Genomic DNA, 21555 nt, shown 5'->3' with positions numbered 1-21555 from the left:
AGTTGAAATCCAGACGTCTTCAAGTTGCCAAGGTTGAGAAACACTGAGTTAAGGACTACCTATATTATATAAATGTTTAATTTTCCTGAGGATTATAACTACCTGTGAGCAGCATTTTTTATAATCTTTCAGCGGTGCTAAAAAGATGCTTGAACGGTTGCTGAACAAACAGTTGGTAAATGAAGACTATGTATATTCCTAACTGGCATTATATATGTTAAGTTGCCTTATCAGTGACAGGGATGACATATAAATTTAATAAATACTCTGTTTCCCTGAAAATAAGACCTCCCCAGATAATAAGCCCAATCAAACTTTTGAGCACATGAGCTAAAATAAGCCCTTCCCGAAAATATTGCAACAAAGCAGCAGCCATGAGGTGACCACACTCGCCGCCTCCTGCACCTCAAAAATAATAAGACTTCCCCCAAAATAAGGCCAAGCGCCAGGGGTCAAAAGAAAATAAGACCCTATCTTATTTTCGTGGAAACACAGTAAATAGATAAATAAATAAAACAATGCCTGCAATTTTTATATGCTTTTTATTGAAAAAATATTTTTTATCTCCTCTATGAAGAGCAGCTAACCAAAATATGAGCATATGCTTCAAAATTTTATATTTTAAAAATGGATCTAATGCAGAAGATAGTTCTCTTTGGGAATCATTTTTAGACTACAGTTTTCTATGTGGAATTGGACCACATCCAAAATTCAGGTTTTAGAGTTTATATTTTAACTTGGCATATTATCTACATATAATGCATTGAATTGTCTTAATGTATTGTTTTATCATCTACAGTCACTTTCTTTCTCCTTTTTTATAACTCCAATTGTGTTAACCAAGTGACTTTAATAGAGATATTTAGTAATTTAGTAATAATCAAGTAATGTAATAGAGACATGTTTTGATTAGAAAATAGATATGAATGTCTGCAAGCTTCTTAATGATGTATTACAATATATTCATCATACAGTATTTTAGAACTGTTAGTTATCACCTGATTTTCCTGTTTATATTTGGTTCTTAATCTTTATTATCCTTTTAATATTATTTTAAGTATATTTGTATATTTTCCTTTATTTTTTCAAATTAATAATAATATGTTATTTATAAAAAATGAAACATGAAAGGCAGACATGGTTAACACTTGGACATAAGATCGCCAAAAAGTTTCAGAGTTGTGGACTCAGTTGGGAAGTTGAAAAATAATCCTGAACAAAGACATCAGTCACTTCCCAATGCTTATCTAAAGCATAACAGGAATCCATCCTCATAGACACCAGCAGTCAAGCTTCACTCAAGAGAGGTGCAAATTTGTGATTCATTGATCCTAATTTCCAAGTTCAGATTGATAAACTATAAAAAGGTACTTAAAAATGGGCTCAAGATGTCAAAGGTCAACTCCTACAGGCAAAACTTTGAATTCTATGAAGAGCTGCTGCCTCATGCAGAGTACAGAATGGACTTTTTATTCTAGGATTCCATCATTCCTGTCTTCCTAATGGAACCCTGTTTAGAGATATTCCCCTCATTAAAATGAAAGCACGTTCACCTAGGAATTCTATATAATATTGAGGACAAGCCATAGGGTTCAATTCACATGTGGCAAGAAAAGAAGCTGTCTTTCACAATTCTGGTAAGCAACACAGAGGTTGCACATCCAAAGAAATGAAGTGTTAAGACCACACAGAGGGAAAAATGATTTATATCATTTCATATGCATTTGAAGGCAAAAAAAAAGTCATTTATTTAAGATTTCTAGCTATTTCCAACATTACCTTTGCAGAGTGGTACTTGAAAAAACAGCATTCCCTAATTGGTTATCCTAGCTTGAAGAAGATATTAATATTTTACAAGTGCTTTCTTTCAAGGGAAACATGATTTCTTTTGTCAAACAAAACTCAGTTGGAGATTATGACAAGTGTTGCTTCAAGGTAGTCGTGCTGCAGATTTATTTTTTTTTACAATTTTTGGCATCCAACTGAGCGGCATGCCACTTGATCACTATGAAGTGCTACATTTCATCATCATTGGACAGTTGTTAGCATACTCAGAGGGAATGTAATCTTTAAGGGCTACTGAAATAAAAACAGAATAATTTAAGGCTGGATGGCTTCTTTTCTTCTAAATAATATTATATTGGTTTCCAAATTGTAAAAAAAAATATAGCTTAATTTTTTTTTAAACAGTCCTTCTAGCATTAATAGGCAGAACCAATTGTAACCATAATGTCTCTTTAGACTGGAGCACATGCCAGCTAAATGAAAATTCAGCCTGTGGACAAGGGATTAGGAATCGCCTTCTAAGCTGTATTCGCAGTGATGGAAAAGCCGTGAACATGAATCACTGTGAGCAGGTGAGCTTCCATTTGGTTACTTAATGCAAATATTCCCTGGGCCCTTAAGTCACCTTGGACAGCCCATAAAATAATATCTGACTGACAACACTCAGCTTCGAAAGTGTTTTATCAAATCATTTTGGGTTATTTATTTTCCTAAATCCTACCATGTGGTCTCTTTGGAGATTCTCAGTTATCCAGGTCATGGTTGTCCCAAATGCACTTTTTCAAAGGGCAACTGGGGGTTCTTGGTTTTTTTCCCCTCTTGAAAATGTTTTACTTATCATCTAAGAAGCTTTTTCAGAACTTTTTCCTTGAAAATTGTTTTGCTTCTTCAGTTCTGAAGAAATATGTTGAATGAGAAGCAAAATGTTTTCAGGAAAAAAAAAAACCCAAGAAAGTCCATTTGTCTTTTTGAAAAATATCTTTGGGACAACCAAATGGTGCTGAATTCAATGAAGCCCAGAAATTTTCATATAGGAATTTAAAAGAAGGTAAATGAAAATACTTATAAACACACACTGATATACAACCTGACCCTCTCTTGCTCACTGATTTTGGAAACATTGCACCCAGGGGCTGGCTAGAACGCAGTGAATAAAGTGTATTCAGATGAGATAATGTCTTCATAGAGCAGCCTGATAAGCTATGAGATCTATTTTGCACTTTGTAGGTGTCTGCACTTAGGTCTCCACATAGGTTAGACATTTTTGTATTACCCTGATTGTTAAATGAGTAAAATTGCCACCATCTCATAGATTTTAGTCTTTCAGAAAAATGCATCAAAATAAATGTCACTAACCTTCTATAGTTCCATGTGGAACCCTCCATAGAATCACTGACATTGGTTTGTCATTTGAAGTCAGTATACAGGATAAGGTAAGGTAGATCAGGAACTATTCCTACATTTTGATCAGTAGACATGAATTTTTAAGGTAAAAAAAATTGAAAGTAATCTGTTAAAAACAATTTTCTAAATTTTACCCAAATCATGGCTGACTTTTCCTTTTTAGCAGCATTTGTATAATTCTTCTCTCTGTTTTCTGTATTTCTAACCTGCTTCTTCCTGTTCTTCTTTTCTTTCCTTCTAACTATCATTTCAACATCTCCCTCTGATTGTTTCTCGACTGATGGCTTCATCTAGCATTTCATCCCATTGGCCCTTTCTCAGTCATTATTGTCCTTCTTTATCAATTATAATCCAAATGACCTTATGGTCATATACATTTTCTATATGGGCATATACATTTTCTATACTGTAGCTCTTTCATCCAAGTTCAGCCAGTTCAGAAGACAGACAGACAAAACAGCAATGTATAAACTTGGGATGCCAAAGTGAAACATGCTAATGCACTTCAAGGAATATTACTTTGCCAAAGTCTATGGCAAAGCTATGAGCAAGCTGGACTTGGGGCAGTGAAAAAATATTGAAGAAGCTATTATTGTTTTTAAATGTATTATCGCTGCCTACTCCAGAAGACAGGATCCAACTTTTGGTATTTTGTTAAAAGCCCTGCTTAATTGCACATCTGCCTAGCTGTCAGTGACAAGTGATCTGTTGTGTTTCCTTAACAGTTGAATATGGAAACACCCACCCAGATGACTGCCAACTGCATGGTAGAATGTGTAGTGAACTGTCTGGTTACGGAATGGTCTTCTTGGTCGGAATGTTCACAAACTTGTGGTCTTGCAGGTAATTGTGCCATTTGAATTACTATTTGCATTATTTTAAGTTTTGCCCTAACAGTTTGCAAATATATTGGGTTGGAACCCCCTAAAATTTCCAGAATTTAGTGGAATTTAGTGGTCTATAATCTAGACGTTGTCCACCTCTTTTGTCTCAATAGATGACAGCGCCAGCCAACTTTGCTTGGGCTGGGAAGCTAGATGAGGTCAGATCTCTGTATTATTTGGATGAGAAATGGGTGGGAAATAGTAGGAAGCCAAACAAAAATATTCTAAAAGAGGTCTATGGAGATTTTTAATCATCCAGGCCATGTTTGTCCCAAAGGTGCTTTTCAAAAGGTAACTGTGTTTGTTTTGTTCTTTGTTTTTTACTTGGAAAAAAAAATAAACTGAAGAAGCTTTTTGGATGAGAAGCGAAATATTTTCAAGGAAAAAAACAAAGTAAGTCACGTTGCCTTTTAGAAATCACCTTTGGGACATGCTAAAAGAAGTCAGTGTTAAATAACTTACTGATAGGAGAAATATATACAAAAATCCATACAAACACTGGATGACAGTGAAGAAATGCCAGGCAACCTCTAACTTTCTGCTTTTGTTTTGTGACCATTTAGATTTGTGCAGCTGAGATCTAGTAATCCTTCTCTTGCTAGCGTTTTTGAACAGAGTCTGGTTAGGCAAGGTTAAAATAGACATATATTGTACAATATGTCAATGTACATTATCCTGATTGTAGACACCACACAATACAACTGATCTTACAGAATGACATATTATGACTATGGTCATATAGTAGGTACAATAGTCATGGTTTATTTAACCATAACTTATTAAATAAACAGCAATATCCTCTGTTTACATAGCTTAAAGGTAAAGGTTCCCTTCGCACATATGTGCTAGTTGTTCCTGAATCTAGGGGGTGGTGCTCATCTCCATTTCAAAGCCGAAGAGTCAGTGCTGTCTGAAGACGTCTCCATAGTCATGTGGTTGGCATGACTCAACGGCGAAGGCACACGGAACGCTGTTACCTTCCCACCAAAGGTGGTCCCTATGTTTCTACTTGCATTTTTACATGCTTTCGAACGGCTAGGTTGACAGAAGCTGGGACAATTAACGGGTGCTCACTCACACAATAAGTTTGAAAACTACAACAACTGGATTCATTAACTTGCTAAGCCAAATGGAAGTTAGCGTTTGGTTTAGCATACCATATAAACCCAGTCAGTAATTAGGACAATGTTTACTAATTATTGTTAATTAAAATCTAGCTATGATTAATACTGCAAATATATGAGGTGTGCATTCACAGTAATAAAATGATACAAGTTTTTCAACACATTTTCAAAAATCTAATGATGAGTTAAATAATCCGTGTCAGTTATTGAAGCTGAAATGTTGGTGATGTGAACACTGGGATAAAAATTAGAGTATTCTTTAACTACAAAAAAACTTAAAATTTATGCTAACTTCTAGGACTATGTAAGAGATGTTAAAATATTTGTAGAAAATATTTTCTGTTTCTTGGCAATTTAGGATGTGGCCTCTGAATCGACTAATAAAGTATGTGTTGTGGTCTTATGAATATATTGCCATTGCTGTGTAAAGTTATGCTTATTTGATGAGACTTGGTTGTATGTATATTGCAAATATACTATTTCGCTACCTGACACTTTTGGAAGCAAACTTTCCTTTTGTAAGACAATAAGCCCTATTGAGCCACTATTTGAGAAAATAATGATCAAAAAGCTCAGACATTTTTGTTCTATCCCCAATACACATTAGTCTGTGTGCAGCTTGACATGCAGCTAAATCCACCTATCCTCCAATAACACAGACTGTGTGCGTAGATCTGGATACTTTATTGAGAGAACAGGATATGTTGAAACTGGGGAAAATAAGAATATATACAATGAGAGCCAAATACAAGATAGGTAGTATCAAGTTAGTGCTGAACATAACAATTAATAAGTACAAGTAAACTAAATCTCACCCACGATGTTTTGTGTGAGGATGTGGCTTTGTCCTTGGAGGAACATGTGCCACAGATTAAGATGGATTCTTCTTTGTGCTTCTGCTTCCTCCAAATGCTAAAGAAAAATTGAGTCTGGCTTCCCAGCATGCACTTGTTTTGAGAGTGTGGGCTGATGGGTTGGGGCATCTTCAAAACAATATAATTTGCATTTATCCCTCTGGCCACTAGATGGGGCTAGAGAGCAACAACAGTATTTAAAGATTATATGCTGGGGCATGACAATTTTCATATTGGTGTTGTTCCAAACCTGAAATTCTAGGCAGATGTAAATAAGTCTTATTTAATTGAATGGGACTTCCTTCTGAGTAGACATGTTAAGGAGTGATGTTACAGATCAATCTTCTTTTGGCAATTCTAAAATTAAACTGTTTTTCTGGAAATGTAACCACAAGGGGAAGAAGCTTCATCTGTTCCAAATCTGTAATTATTAAATAAATAAATACAAAAAAAGCCAGAATTTCTGAATAATTTTCTGTAAAACAGATAAAGTATTCAAGCATATGTTATTAATGAATTAACTAGTAAAATGCTTCTGTTCTTCTCTCAGAGATTAAAATTAGGAGGTTTTCCCTTTTTGTCTGTTCTACAGAAAGCACCTCTAGAATCTGCTTATTAGTTAGCCTCATTTGCATTTTCAAGGCATGGTGGAGTAGAGATAATTTTAATCTTCTTTTAACCTTCTGACACACTGTCAGCATGCTACTATTCAACTGCACTCATGGCCTTCCCACATCTTATCAACTTGTACCAACTTGGTTCAACTTTACTGGCAAGTGATGCAACTTTCAACATATTGCACCTCTGACAATACTTCTCTTGACAGCCAAACGTTTTTTGCAACACTGAATAAGGAGTAGATTTCATGTATTCCATCATTAAATGGAATAATGTGTCATTGACTCACAGTGAATATGTGAATGTGTGACTTTTCGTTATAGTGCATGTCTTTTATCTAAAACCAGACATAATAGAAGATTATTTTTGCACTCAAAAACAATTAAAAATTTTCTGTTCTCACTTCAATTCATAATCTGCTACATTCATTGCTACAGTTTATTTATTTGTTTATTTGCTGTGTTGTGGTAATACATGCAAAACTCCTATTTTTTGTGACAGCTTCACTCAATGGTAAAGTTGGTTGAATAGTTTATTTTGTTCGTTTGTCTTTAGTCCAGGTCTGTACAATTGCTGTAAAATAAAATATTAGCTAGCAACTATAGTGTTAAGCACTGTCACTTTTTATTGGGTTTGTTTGAGCTCTATGTAGTCACTAATATTGCTGGATGGAGATAGATTTATATGAAAATCCAATTTAATGTCTCCCAAAGTCAGTACTAATAGAATTTGGAAGAAGTAATTCAGTATGTTGAATTTTCTACTTGATCTTATATACCCACAATCTAACATTTGTGAACTGTACACCTTCTAGTGCATTATAAAATAGGGTGTATTACTGTTAAAACAATATGGAATTAATATGAATGATCATTTTATCTCATATTCCACAGTATAAATACACCTTACTAAAATCTTGTTTGCTAAAATCTTGTTACACCTTAAGATGAACTGAGAGAAAAATCTTGTGTACTAGGCTACCCAAAGAAAATTCTGTCTTATCAATGAAAGCATCAGGATGCATACAAATGTTTCCAGTGTTATCCAGTGTAGCAAATCATAAAAAATTAAGCAGGATAACAAATTTATGGTATATTTTTATAACTTTTACTTAACATCTATCTGCTTATTATTTAACTGATGGTTAATTTCAGAATAAATGTGTAAAGGAAAAAGAGAGAGTAAACTATGTGAGTGGTGAAAAAAAAGTTAGTGAAAAGGAAAGCAGACAACTCTCAGAAATTGGAGTTAGGAAGGTTTCATTCCCTAGAGCGTAAGTCTCCAACCTTGACAACTTTAAGACTTGTAGACTTCAACTCCCAGATACCCAGCCAGCTGGCTGCTGGTTGGAGAATTCTGGAAGTTGAAATCCACAAATTGTAAAATTGGCCAGGTTGGAGACCCCTATTCTAAAGAACTGGAAGGAAGGACCATAATTCTCCCTCTGGTCATTGAAGATGAAGATGCTCCTGGAGTCTAAAGGAATCAGGTTTATGCTAGACCAGGGGTCCCCAAATTTAGCAACTTCAAGACTTGTGAACTTCAGCTCCCCAAATTCCCCAACCAGTTGCCAAGTTTTGAGACCCCTGGTCTAGACAAAGAAAGACCTACAGAAGCAGGGCAGAGACAAAGAGCCTGGGACATTACAAACAACAGAACAGCTGAGTCATCTATTTGCCACTGACCGATTGTGTATTTAGAGGATTTAGATCAAGCAGGAAACTTTTGGAAAACCCTCTCAAACTTATCAAGTGAGGCACTAATGCCATTCTATAAAGCCCTAGTAAGACCACACCTAGAGTACTGCATCCAGTTTTGGTAACCATACTATTAAAAAGATGTTCAGACTCTAGAAAAAGTGCATAGAAGAGCAACCAGGATGATTAGGGGACAGGAGACTAAAACATATGAAGAATGATTACAGGAACTGGCATGGCTAGTCTAGTGAAGAGAAGGACCAGGGGAGATATGATAGCAGTGTTCCAATATTTGAAAGGCTGCCACAGACAGGAGGGGGTCAAGCTATTTTCCAAAGCACCTGAAGGCCAGATAATGGATGGAAACTCACGAAGGAGAGATTCAACCTAGAAACAAAGAGGAACTTTCTGATAGTGAGAACAATCAATCAATGGAACAGCTTGCCTTTGGAAGTTGTGGGAGCTTCATCATTTCAGACTTTCAAGAAGAGATTGGACTGCCATTTGTCAGAAATGATATAGAGCCGTGATGGCAAACCCATGGCACGCATGCCACAGGTGGCACGCAGAGCCATTTGTCAGTGCAAATGAGGGCGCATGCATGCGCTGGCCAGCTGACTTTGGCCTTCCTTTGAGACCATTTTTCGCCCTCCGGAGGCTTCCCTGAATCCTCCAAAGCACGAAAAACTGGCCCTACGGGCAAATGGGAAGTTTGGGAACTGATTTCCGGTTTGCTCATAGGACCGTTTTTCGCCCTCCTGAGCCTTCAGGAAGCCACCTGAAGGCTCTGGAGGTTGAAAATCAGCCCTACAGACAAACCAGAAGTAGTCACCATTCCCGAACTTCCCAGTTCCCTGTAGGTCCGTTTTTGCCCTCCGAAGGCTTCAGGGAAGCTCCTGAGGCCTCCGGAGAATGTCCGGGGGGACTGGGGAGGCTGCTTCCCCCCCCCCCCGGCTTCTAGAAAGCCTGTATAGCCTGGGGAAGGTGAAAAAATGCTGCAAAAGCAGGGGGGATCTCTGATCGCACGCATGCACGCACCCTGGGGAGCATGCACACATAGCATTATGGCTGTGGCACGCTAGTGCACAACCCCCCTCTGCTCCCCCCTCTTTTGGCATGGCAGCCAAAAAAGATTTTCCATCACTGGTGCAGTCTCCTGCTTGAGCGGGAGTTGGACTAGATGACCTACAAGGTCCCTTCCAACTCTGTTAAATCTGTTATATGAGAAAAAAGGAGGAGAGCAGAATCTTGAAACAAGTATGAGGAAGCAGGAATGTAAACATGCATCTGATATTTAAAGTCACCTTGAGAAATTAAATATGCCTATACAAAAACAAACACTGGCAGCTTTCATTTTAAATTCATTGCCTAGAAATTACTAAATTGGGGTACATACAATAGAAATGAAAGTGGAAACAAATGTTTTTGTGGTAAATCATTTGTAAAAGAATAACCTGCCTATCCTTGAAGAGCCACTTTTCTCAAGCAAAAGAGGGAAAAAGAGAGATGCTTATTTGCAATGGTTCATGTTGTTTATAACTCATTTGTCTAGAAAAGGGAGATAAGGGAAACATATGAAACCACATTCCAAAGATGATGAGTCACCTCAGGCCAGTGTAAGAAAAGGCCACAAAGGAGATGGAGTAACCAGTGTCAGAACAAATGGCATCTATTTTGATTTTCCTTTAAACTTCATTAAGGTGGGGGGAAGGTTCATTAAAATGAATTCTTATACCTACCATTCACTTGGCCATCAGAAAAGGTCAACTTAGCTGGGAGAGTCTCTGCAACATTCCATTTTGTGTCAGGCAAAGAAGAGTTGTTGATTTTAAAAATTAAACATGCCTCATATGTCCCAGTTCTAAAAGCACATCTGTTTTCATTAAAAAAGGAAAAATGAGATATAAGATGTAAAAGAATTATTATCTTTTATTGCTTATCGAAAGCATTATCCTGGAAAATGGTCTGTTAGAATATGTAGAAAAGAAAGGTACCACAAAATTATGTAACCAAATAGTACTGGAGAATGAGAAACAGAGACGCAGATCCTCTTTGTGAAGTAGAAGCAATAACCAGAGGACTACTGTTGCAGCAATGTGTGAATCAGTCCAGATGTGCATGCCAGATAAAGGCTGACGATATTAAGCCCATAAATGTGGAGATAAAGTTGATGAAGAAGCCATGAGAGCATAATTCTCTCTTCATAGTTACATCTGTGGGCCAATCCAAGTACAGCACCAGGTGGAACATATACATGCTTACATTGATAGATGATTACACAAGACAGTGGTTTTTGCTTCTTGTTTACTGGAGAAATGAAAAGAATATGTGGCTTTGTTTAAACAATTTAAGCCTCGGTTTCTCTGTACAGCGAGCATATAGCAGGTAACTAGCACAGCAAACTGCAATGGCCTATATCTCAGAAGAGAATGGTGTGGTAGAGAAGAAAAAAATGTCCTTGATTGAAATGATAAGATGCATACGGAAAGATTCAGGATTGGCAAATAAATCTCAGTCTTTTGCTCTGGTTTTCCAGGACTGCATGCTCATATAAATGCAATTGCATCACTATGAATTTATAGCTGTAGCCAAAGGAGATGAACACATTGTGAGAGTTTATTCTTGGTAGAAGATCCTTTTCTATGGAAATACCTGGTATAAATATTAGGTCAGACAGGAGGAGAGATTTATGCCTGTTGATCATCAATGGAAGAGTCACACTCATGAAACCAGTGGAAACAATTGTATTCTTGTTTACATTCGGTTCAATGGATAATTAATGTTTAAAATTTCTTTCAAAGCAAAATCCTAAAATTTAGAACCTATCCTCCTCAGGGCTATACAAACCCCCATATCATTAAAACACCTTGGAGGGTTGTTGTTTTTTTAAATAGAATCATGCAGCTGCCTCAAATATTTGATGTGAAGAGAGGTGTTTTATGTACACCCCCTATCCCAACGCATTATAAATCACCACTCTTTTATCCTTAAACTTATTTAGTAACAAGGTGGCCACATGGCGTGTGTGAGTCATTTGTTATTGATTTATCATCTCTCCAACAATTTTAGGCCAGCTGGCTTCCCACCCAAGGGAAGGTATTTCAGGGCAATTTCACCTATGGGACTCTTCCATGGCAGTGTTACTGTCAGCACTAAGCAGGATTTTTTCCCCTTGAAAAATGATTGCAGAAGTTCTCCATCATCTGAAGAAACTGGGAGAATTTGTTCCTTTTTTTTTCTCCCCTCCAAAATTGAACAATAATTTTTACAGGCCGTCGATGCTCAGCTTTGTCTCAAATAATCACAGGTTTTCAAACAGAGATTCAGCCATAGATGATTTTTGATGGTATCATCAAGAAACTGATTCCCAATTCCCAATTGTTCTGTTTATGCAAGAGTACCCAGGACAGAACTGGCATTTGTCACTGTTACTATGTTTTGATGGTTGGTAATAATTCTTTGTGTGAAACATTCTGCAGTCTACAGAAATGCAGCTGGCCTTCCTTTTGTACTGGCCTTTTTCAAGGTCCCTACTTTAGTTGAGTTGATGACCTTCTTCCATGGCTGAATGTGAAGTTCCCAGAAGACTGGGAAATAATTGTTAAGAGGCAAATACTGTGGCAGCTGTCGTTAGAAAACCGTACTGCTCTTTCAGAAGTGAGCATTTGCAGTGACATTTTCCCAAGTTCCCTTTTGCCAAAAAGGAATATGCAAATCACATGGTGGATAATAACAAATGGCTTTATTAGTTTCAAGTTGTTTTTCAGGATTTTGCATTAATGACTAGAAGTTAAAAGGCTATTCTGACTATAAAGTGCCGGGGTCGCTTATCAATGACCAAGGGAAATTCAGAGGCTCTTGAAAAAAGTGTAAACCTTAGTAGAAGTAAAATAATTAGGTTGGCTGCAGTCCCATGCACAATAGCTTGCATAAATTCCTCTGAGGCGTAGTAAGTTTAAACAACCATGTTATCCTAGGATTGTAGCTGTTATTAGGAATAAATCATGTCCCATAGAACACAGCCTTTGTTTTATGCTGAAGCAGCCCTTTCAGTGAGGGGTTTTTTTTCCCTGGGAATTTACTGACTAAAGGAAAGGTGCAAAGATTCTAATAAAAGCAGGACAGGCATTGAAATACAGTACTGTAGGCATTTTAATGTACACTACCATAATACATTATAGTATAAATCCTAATTATTATTACAAATTATTATCTATGTTAATCTTTGTTTTCTGTATTGATGACAAATATGTTTCATTCGCCAAATCTTGTCAGCTCATCTTTGCTAATTAGAAGCATCTAAAAGAAATGCTTCATTGTTTCCTTAATTAAACTCATTTTTAAGTGCCATCTTTTTTAAGCCAAGGCTTAATAGCATTTATGACAAATCAGTAGATAGCACTACTTTCATATTTCTCCATGGCAAGTTAATCAATAAGAATAAGGTAGAACAAAATGTATAATTATCCAAAGAGAAATCCTTATTATTAAGCTAATTTCTTTTTTCCATAATTAACCTTCGGAGAAATAATGATTTGAAAAGTATATAAATAAAGATATTGCATGGTTTTGTATAGGAGGTTGGGAAGTACCCATGCTGATGGTTTTGGTAATTAAGCATTTATTTTTCCCCTCAAGATTCTTGTATATATGTTTGTTTGTTTGCTTGTTTATTTATTTCCAACTGCATAATCTGTCCTGAGAACTCTGAACAGCAACAAAAATGCAAACTAAAAATAAAAGCATAACACCAAAGATAGATTCCCCCACTTAAATTATTTGGGGCAATGTATCTTAACCTTGACAATGTTAAGATGACGGGATTTCAATTCCCAGACTTTCCTAGCCAGCTTGCTAGACCCACTAAGTTAGGAAACAAATACAGTTGGCTAACTTGCTGGTTAGCAAGACAAGCACTGCTCATCCCTCTGGAGAAGCAAGTTCTTCAAAGTAGTGCTTGCCACAAAGCAGGGCTCTGTGACCCACACCCCAAAATCACCATGAGGACTAGTGACCTTCAACAGTCCTTCTCTGGATGCCTGGAAGCAGACTCAGTTTGAGCATTTTATTACATGATATATCCTGGTATTTAATTCACAGACTTACTAAAAAAAAAACAAAAAAACCTCAAATACTAATGTAGTGTTGCTTATTCCAAAATATTGTAATTACTAGCTACAGTTAGTGCTGTTTTCCAACAACAATGGTTATGTGTTTCAATTGTTTTTCTTCTTCTAACCATATGAAATGTGAAGATTGTTTGACCAAATTATAGTTATCAGAGCTGAAAAATTACAAGCCAGGTAATGACTATTACTGTCCAAAATCACTTTTAGCATTTCCATTAAGAACCGATTAATTTTCAGCAAAATATCCTGAACTCGGTAAATAGGAGCAGAAATTAGGTTACTATTTTTGGAATAACACTATTATGCACCATTTGTTAAAGTACCAGCAGATTCAATTAAAAGGAATCATCGCCATCATCTACTGCCCTGACACAGGACAGCCTCAGTCAGGAAGAAATGTTTCATCTAATACTATTCTCATTACGTAGAAGCCAGCTTGTTCCTGAAAGTGGAAAAGCTTCCTGACTGATAGCATGAAGCTTAAGATAGTGTTCATTAGGAAAGCTTTCTTTCTTTATCAAGTTGAGCAAATAACATTGGCTCTTATTAGCTGAAGCAGTATAGAGATCTTCACATATGTATATATGCATACACATACACATACACATAGACACACATACATATACATACCTATTGTACATACCAGACACATTCGGTACAATAATCATATATTGGAAGTTAATGAGTGTATTAGGTATTTATTTATTTTTCTATTTATTTAATTTATTAAATTTTATACCACCCATCTCCCCTACGAGGTGACTCTGGGAGGCTTACAAGTTATAAATGGATGCTATAGAAATGATGCTGTAGAACCTGGAATGATCTGGAATATCTCTCATGCAAAGGCATTTCTGTTATTGCAACAAATCCTTGAGCACTGACTTGTCGTTCTTCTGTGCATGTTGTGTATGCCTGTGCCTTCACATCAGTTTTGATTCCTGTCAGAAATAATCCCTACAGTTTTCTTAAGAGTCTCAGAAGTTAGGTTTGCCATTGCCTACTTCCTAGGGCTGGGAAAGACTGACTGGTCCAAGGGCAGCTGGCTTTATGCCTAAGGTGGGGCTAGGACTAGTGGTGGGATTCAGCCAGTTTACACTACTTCGGGAGAACTGTTCTTTTCTGAGCAGTTTGGTAAACTGGTTGTTGAAAGAAATCATTAGGGCAGAGAACCAGTTGTTAAATTATTTGAATCCCACCACTGACTAGGACTCAACGTCTAGACATTTCTAGCCTCATGCATTAACATTATACCACACTAGTTCTAGCGATATTCATTTGAGACATTTATGAGAAGAGGTGGGATGGGCAGAAACATTGATAGCCAGCCTTTCCCAGTGCAGTGCCTTACATCTGCTTTCACTGCTGGCCCTCAACCCTGTGTGCATGGCTGATGAAAATTGTGTTGCTCATCAAGTGGTTTTATATAGCGAGTGGTTTTGTACAACAGAACAAATAGGTGTAAAGTCAGGATAATAAATTTGGTAGAAGAAATTCTTAAGGCAAGTGCTGATGTGAAAGAAAATAAACTCCACTTACCCAATAACAAAGTGTTAGGAAAGCCATGGTTATTAGCATGTCATCAGCTTAGGATCTGAATTGGGTTTCCCTCCATTATTGGAGGGAGGGTAAGTCAGAAGAGAAGCTAAGCAGAGCAGAACAGGCCAGAAACCAAAGGAGAAGGAAGTGGAATTGATTCCTACCCTGAGAGTCAATCTAACCATTATAAGTCATATCAGTAGAGACCTGTAAAGTTAGACAAAAGAAAAGGAGGGAGGGGGAGGGATAAATGCCTCTACCAACTATCTTTATAGGGCTTCCAATGCTTAGTAGATACATAGATACAAAAAGCATGCAAAATTCCATCATTATTTTTTTAAATTGTTCACTAAGGTATTGAAAATTATCTCTTGCCAGGAGTTTGAGGGCTATGTCTGTTAGGATCTTGTTAGATATTCACCCTATCTACAGTGGTTTCCACCCGCCGGAACAGAGGTTTAATCCTATTGGTCGAAGAGTCTGACAGCTCCCTATAAAAGGGCTACTGTCAAACTCAACCTTTGCTGGATTGTTCTCACTTGTTGTATCCAATAAAGAGCTGTTGTTACCGTTAAGCCTGTGTGTGCCTATCCATTACCCAATCTAACACTGGCAACGAAGGTGGGATTGGAAGGCAACTAGGTGAACCAAAAAGAGTGTAGCAATCCAGCAAGTACATCTAGCCCGGAGCTAAGCGTGGCATCGAGCAGCCATTTTTAAGCGGCAAACTTAAATCGCCTTTAAAGTGATAGGATATCACTTGGCTACAAAACTAAGCAACTTTTTTCAGCCTGGAGCTGCACTACATCTTTAGCCCTTGTGTTATAGCTGTAAGAGTCATGCTAGGTGTCATTAGATGTTACTAGAATGATGGGCTGATTTTTAAATATTTCTAATTTGAGAGGGGCATGTTCAGTTTAAAGGACTCTAAGCACTGACTTTGGAATATATACATTTTTAAAAAAATTTAATGATGGACTTTTTGCAATTGACAGATGCAAATTTTGTCAATGTGTTAATTTTTCTAAGTCCTGCCTGTGATTTTTTGGAATGGCACCCTTTGTGCCAATAACCAGTGGAATCACCACAGCTGTTTATTCCATAATCTTTCGATTTGGCTTTTCAGATCTTGATACTTTGTGATCTTCTCCAATTCTTTGTCTTCTATTCTACTGTCCCCTGGTATTTCCTCATCCATTATTCACATTTTCTTCTTTTTAACTGCAATTATATCTGATGTATTACGAGCCTAAGCTTTTATCGGTCTGTATTCAGAAATCCCACAATATTTTTGACTACTTTTGACTGCTTATTTTTGACTACGTTTTCATCTCTATGTTCTCACCAATTTTTGATTACTGGCACACGATAATTTTTATAAATATTCCAATGAATCATTTTGGTGACTGTGTTATGTTATTGTTTATTATCAGTTTGTGCAATCAGTTTGTGCATTCACTAGCTGAATATACGATCTATTGTTTCTTTTTTTCTGCTTCTTTGTACAATCTGCACTTTGAATCATTGGATGATTTTTTTCCAATTCTGACCTTGGTTGCATTAGTCCGAGTATCTCTTGTACAGCCAAATTCAAGCCTTCGGTTATTTTAGCCTTATCAGTTTTCATTTAAACAAATTAGAGAGATCGGACTGGGCGCACATCATAACCTCCTTTCCCAATGACTTATCAATATTTTAAATATGCCCAGAAAGATTAAGAAAATATTAAAATACAAGGTGTTTAATAATCATCTCTCCTCCTTTAGGTCAGATGCTTCGTACCCGATCTATAATTATGGAAGCCCAAGGAGAAGGAAGAGCTTGCCCAGCTGATCTTACTCAGTTCCGCAGCTGTGTTGCAAAACCCTGCTATAGCTGGGTTCTTGGAGAATGGTCCCCGTGCAGAGTTGAGGTACTTGAAGTTTGTAAAACATCTCCTTGACACAACAGGTAGAAAATGAACTTGATTGCAACTCACTTTTATGAGGCAATTTGATCCTTGTTTTGAAAGTTAAGGAGGTGACATTAATATTATTGAAAATTCTAACAAAGTAGGGAAAAGTTATCATACATACAACCGAGGCAGATGACTAATTTAATATCAAAGGTCAAAGAGCTGTACAATTCTAATAGCATTCCAGTGAATGTCATAGATGGGTTTTACATCAGCATGCCTAGATTAAAGCAAGCTTTAATTTCAGAGAACCCTGCTACCAAGGAAATTGACTTTTGCACTAAGAATACCATGTAGCCTCTTTCAATACTTCGAAAGGCCTTGAAACAGTATGGTTTGAAGCTTCAGTAGCCTGAAGTGCTGACTTTGACTTTTTTTCGTTGAAATGATTACTTTTTTTTCTAATAGTCTGAAAATGTAAACGCTGGTGTGAATTGTGAAGCATCAAACAGCTGTAGTTTTTTTCTTTCTCAGCATGGATCGCATGTATGTCCTCCCTTTTTTCACACTGCATTTGGCATGCATCTATTTGCCTTATGCATCATTCTACACTTCCCTCTTTATCTTTTAGATTATTCGTCATTCAAAACATTTTGATCTGGTATCTAGCATTGGTTTTAAAGTGATTTAGATTTCCGCACTCAATTATTTCAGAGTACAGAGAAGATGAGATCTGCTTAGCATTAATCACATCAGACTAATTGGGTCATATCCAGGAAGACGTGCAAAGTGAGCAAGATTTAATGTGTTATAGAGACATGTTGTTTTGAGAAACAAACCCAAAACACCTTTTCTTTTGAATCTGCATTATTGGTAGAGCAATAATGTTCTACCAATATACCCAGTGAGGCTTTAGCCCTTCTGGATACATATTAACTTCAAAAGTTTATTATTATGTGTAGTTGAAGAGCATGGGTCTCCAAAGTTGGCAACTTTAAGACTTGTGGACTTCTGACTAGGGGATTCTGGGAGTTGAAGTCCACAATTCTTAAAGTTGCCAAGTTTTGAGACCCCTGTTCAAGATTAATAAGAGCACATCTATCCTTTTCCTTGCCTCCACCAAAAGAACAACTATTTGTTGAAGAATGGTCCTTTAGCAATATTGCAGAATACCTATCAACTGCAAGGGAACACAAAAAAGTGAAGTAGGAAAGAATACTTTTACTTTTTATTTTAACTATTCTTGCACACTTCAAGAAGCATTGCCTGATTTGCAAACACTTTGCATTGTTTCTAGGATTAAGATGTATACACAGCATACAAAGGGTAGTTATTTAGTTGTTTTGATAACCTCTATTTTTTCCCCCTCTGTTAGGGTGGACAATGTGGAGATGGAATCCAGGTACGAAACCTGCTGTGTATGGTGCATGATGGCATTTCGTCGTCAACATTTAAGCAAGTTGAGAACACCCTGTGTGAAGAGCTTCCGCCTAAAGAGAATTTGCTTCAACTTCCGTGTTCCGTCCCTTGTCCAGGTAAACTCTGAGAAGGACTGTATTTCATTATTTTGGTGATAAATAGCTATGGCCAATTGCACATGATGTTCCAAGAAAATAGGTGGTTTGACACAGACCTGCAGTTTGTTCTATACATCCTAGCTTTTTGATGGATTACTGTCCAATCTTAAAGATATCTAATCAGAATGCAATCACACAAAGGACTAGTTACATTTGTCTCCTTGATACTAACTTTTAAATCTGGCATGCTGAACTTGTGGTCCAGACGCCCCAAGAAGCCTTCTAATGTCACCCAGTTTTGACTCTGACTTTGCTGAATTCGGCTCAGGATCCATCCATGGTCAGAATCATCTTCTGGTCACCATAAGTTGAAATATCCCCATTCACTTGGACTGCAGCCTTTCATGAGAGGACGGTCCCTTTTGTTTTTGCAGAATTAACCTTTTGTCTTAAGCTTACCTATAGGCTATTATAAGATCTCTCTGAATATTGTTTTAATATAGGTAATATAAATCCAGATAGAGGGTTAAAATGATTATGGAAATTTGAGAGTAGAAATAAACAGAAAGCCTTTGCAGATGGACTATGGTCCAGAGGTCAACATTCCCCATCTCTTTTTTTAACTCATGCAATACACATTATACCAGAGAGCAATGTACTATAACATTCTTCATATTCAATGTTAAGAAAGTGCTTTGGACCATCTACAGTGCTGATGCAGTTGCATCTTTGGCAACCCAACTCCACATTTTGGAGAAATACACATCTGGTTTAAGCACCTTTTCCCCTTAACTGAAATTGTATACTGCCCTCTCTTATGTATCTGAGAAACACCCATGAACAAACCATTGTTGGCAATGAAAGCATAATATAGTCTAGGATCCAGCCTTATCCAGAGAAACAAAATCTCCAATGTTAAAGTTTACTATTTTTTGTGCTTATGCTGATTAGCGCAAACCATGCAAAAGAGCTTTTTAAGAACTTGATTTTGAAAAGTGCAGTAGATTATATGCTAATAATTAGGTCATGGACATTCAGATGGTGAAAAATTTTAACATACTTGATATGCTTGATTTAAGCATTCCTACAGCTCAATAGCAGGGATCACATGCAACCTCCCCTTCTTTTTTAGAATCTCCCAATCGTGAAATTGTGTTGCCAACATTTGTCAGTAAACTATAACACAAAGATACACTTTGTTATTACTTTTTGAAAAAACATTGAAACTGTTTTATGCAGCCGCGCGAGCTATTGTGGGTGCACCTCGGTACACCCACGTTACACCTATCCTCCGCGAGCTGCACTGGTTACCGATTTGTCTCCGGATACGCTTCAAGGTGCTAGTCGTCACTTATAAAGCCCTTCATGGTATTGGACCTGGGTACTTGAGAGACCGCGTGCTGCCAATTACCTCCCAAAGACCCATTAGATCACACAGAGCAGGCCTCCTCCGGGTTCCGTCTACCAGCCAATGTCATCTGGCTACTACCCGGGGGAGGGCCTTCTCTGTGGCAGCTCCGGCCCTTTGGAACGAACTCCCCGCAGAGATTCGGACCCTCACCTCTCTCCAGGCCTTCCGAAAAGCTGTTAAAACCTGGCTGTGTCAGCAGGCCTGGGGTCGATGAGTTCCCTTCCCCTCTCGAATCATGTGGCTGTTGGTTGTTTTTAAATGCCCTGTATTTTTGTAGTTTTTGTAGTTTTTGTGTTTTTCCCTTTCCCTCCTTGGGTTTGTGCACCGCCCTGAGTCCCGCAGGGAATAGGGCGGCATATAAATAAAATGAAACTCAAACTCAAACTCAAACTTATTTTAACATAATTGTAAAGCAAGTTAACGAAGGACGGAAATTTTTAGCATAACTACTATAAAAACGCAGCTCCCTCCCACTCCACAGATCCGTATACTACATTCTCACATAGTATCACCTCATTGTATCCTTCAGCTGCCACAAAAAAATAATTTAAAAAGGTTAGCCCTCAACATCAAAAGGTTCCCATTACTGCTTTGAAATTAAAGTCAGTGTTTTCGAAGCACTTTCTAGAAGGGTGTTTTTAGGAAGGCCAGGGTCCAGAGGTAGGGAGCTTCTGGCCCTTCAAATAATGCTGAACTACAACTCCAAGCATCCCTCACAATTGACAAGCCTGGCTTTTGCTAGGAGGCCTGTCTACATCCTATACTGGATATCTCAAATAAAGCAGGAATTGGATTGGGTCAAGTAGATGAGTAGGCAGGATGGGTGGTATCAGAGGTGAGTTGCTCCCGGTTCGGCCTGAATCACGCGAACCGGTAGTAGCGGCGGCGGGAGGCTCTGCCCACCTGCCCGGACACTAGTGCTGCATGAGTATGGAAAAAACGGTAGTAGAAAAATTGGCAACCCACCCCTGGGTGGCATATAAGTTTAATAATAAATAACAACTAAACCACTTATCTACTTCTGGGGGCAATTCAGACTGTAGTGAAAGAGAAATCACAAAGTGAATATGTCTATAGTGGACACATGATTGGGCCAGGATTTTGCAAGGGGGGTTGTCAGGAATTGTACATTTATTTGTGCTTTTAACTTAATTCTAGATTTATGTGTGTGAGAGAAACAGAGGCTGGCACAGGGAGAGGGAGGAAATGAAAAATTCCCACATTTGAAATACTGGAAACTGTATCACCATTTCTGAGCTCTTTTCTCACCAACATTCTGCGACATAGTCTATTGCCAAAAGGATCCCAGAACGTACAAGATTGTTCTTTGGGTTAGATAACCTGTAGGTTCTTTCTGATGTTATAATTGAACAGAGTATAGAGATGTCCATTAGTAAAGTCCATGTTCCCCTCCTTTCTTCATTTTTGATTATAAGGTGACTGTCATTTATCCGAGTGGTCTGAGTGGAGCTCTTGTGAATTAACGTGCATCGATGGCAGGAGCTTTGAGAGCATGGGCCGTCAGTCTCGATCAAGAACATTTATCATTCAATCTTTCGAAAATCAAGACAGCTGCCCTGAACAAGAATTGGAGACCAGGCCTTGCTCAGGTAGGGAATACTGTAAACCACAGTTCTTATTACCTCACGGAAGAGTTTGCTTCCAAACTGTTTTCTTGTTGTCATTTCTGTAGTTTACA

At 37.6% G+C, this 21555-nt stretch overlaps 1 protein-coding gene across 1 annotated transcript in view; it reads left to right on the top strand.

The window, feature by feature from the left end:
* THSD7B (thrombospondin type 1 domain containing 7B) overlaps positions 1 to 21555 on the top strand; it is a 466316-nt gene that overhangs the window by 416921 nt on the left and 27840 nt on the right. The window contains 5 exon segments of the mRNA XM_032209475.1: positions 2242 to 2357; positions 3915 to 4032; positions 16801 to 16946; positions 18304 to 18463; positions 21293 to 21466. Coding sequence (XP_032065366.1) covers positions 2242 to 2357; positions 3915 to 4032; positions 16801 to 16946; positions 18304 to 18463; positions 21293 to 21466 — 714 coding nt within the window.

The sequence above is a fragment of the Thamnophis elegans genome, chromosome 1, assembly GCF_009769535.1.
Source record: "Thamnophis elegans isolate rThaEle1 chromosome 1, rThaEle1.pri, whole genome shotgun sequence".
NCBI lineage: Eukaryota > Metazoa > Chordata > Lepidosauria > Squamata > Colubridae > Thamnophis > Thamnophis elegans.
The sequence above is the reverse complement of the archived record's forward strand: the minus strand, read 5'-3'. Positions and strand labels throughout refer to the sequence as shown.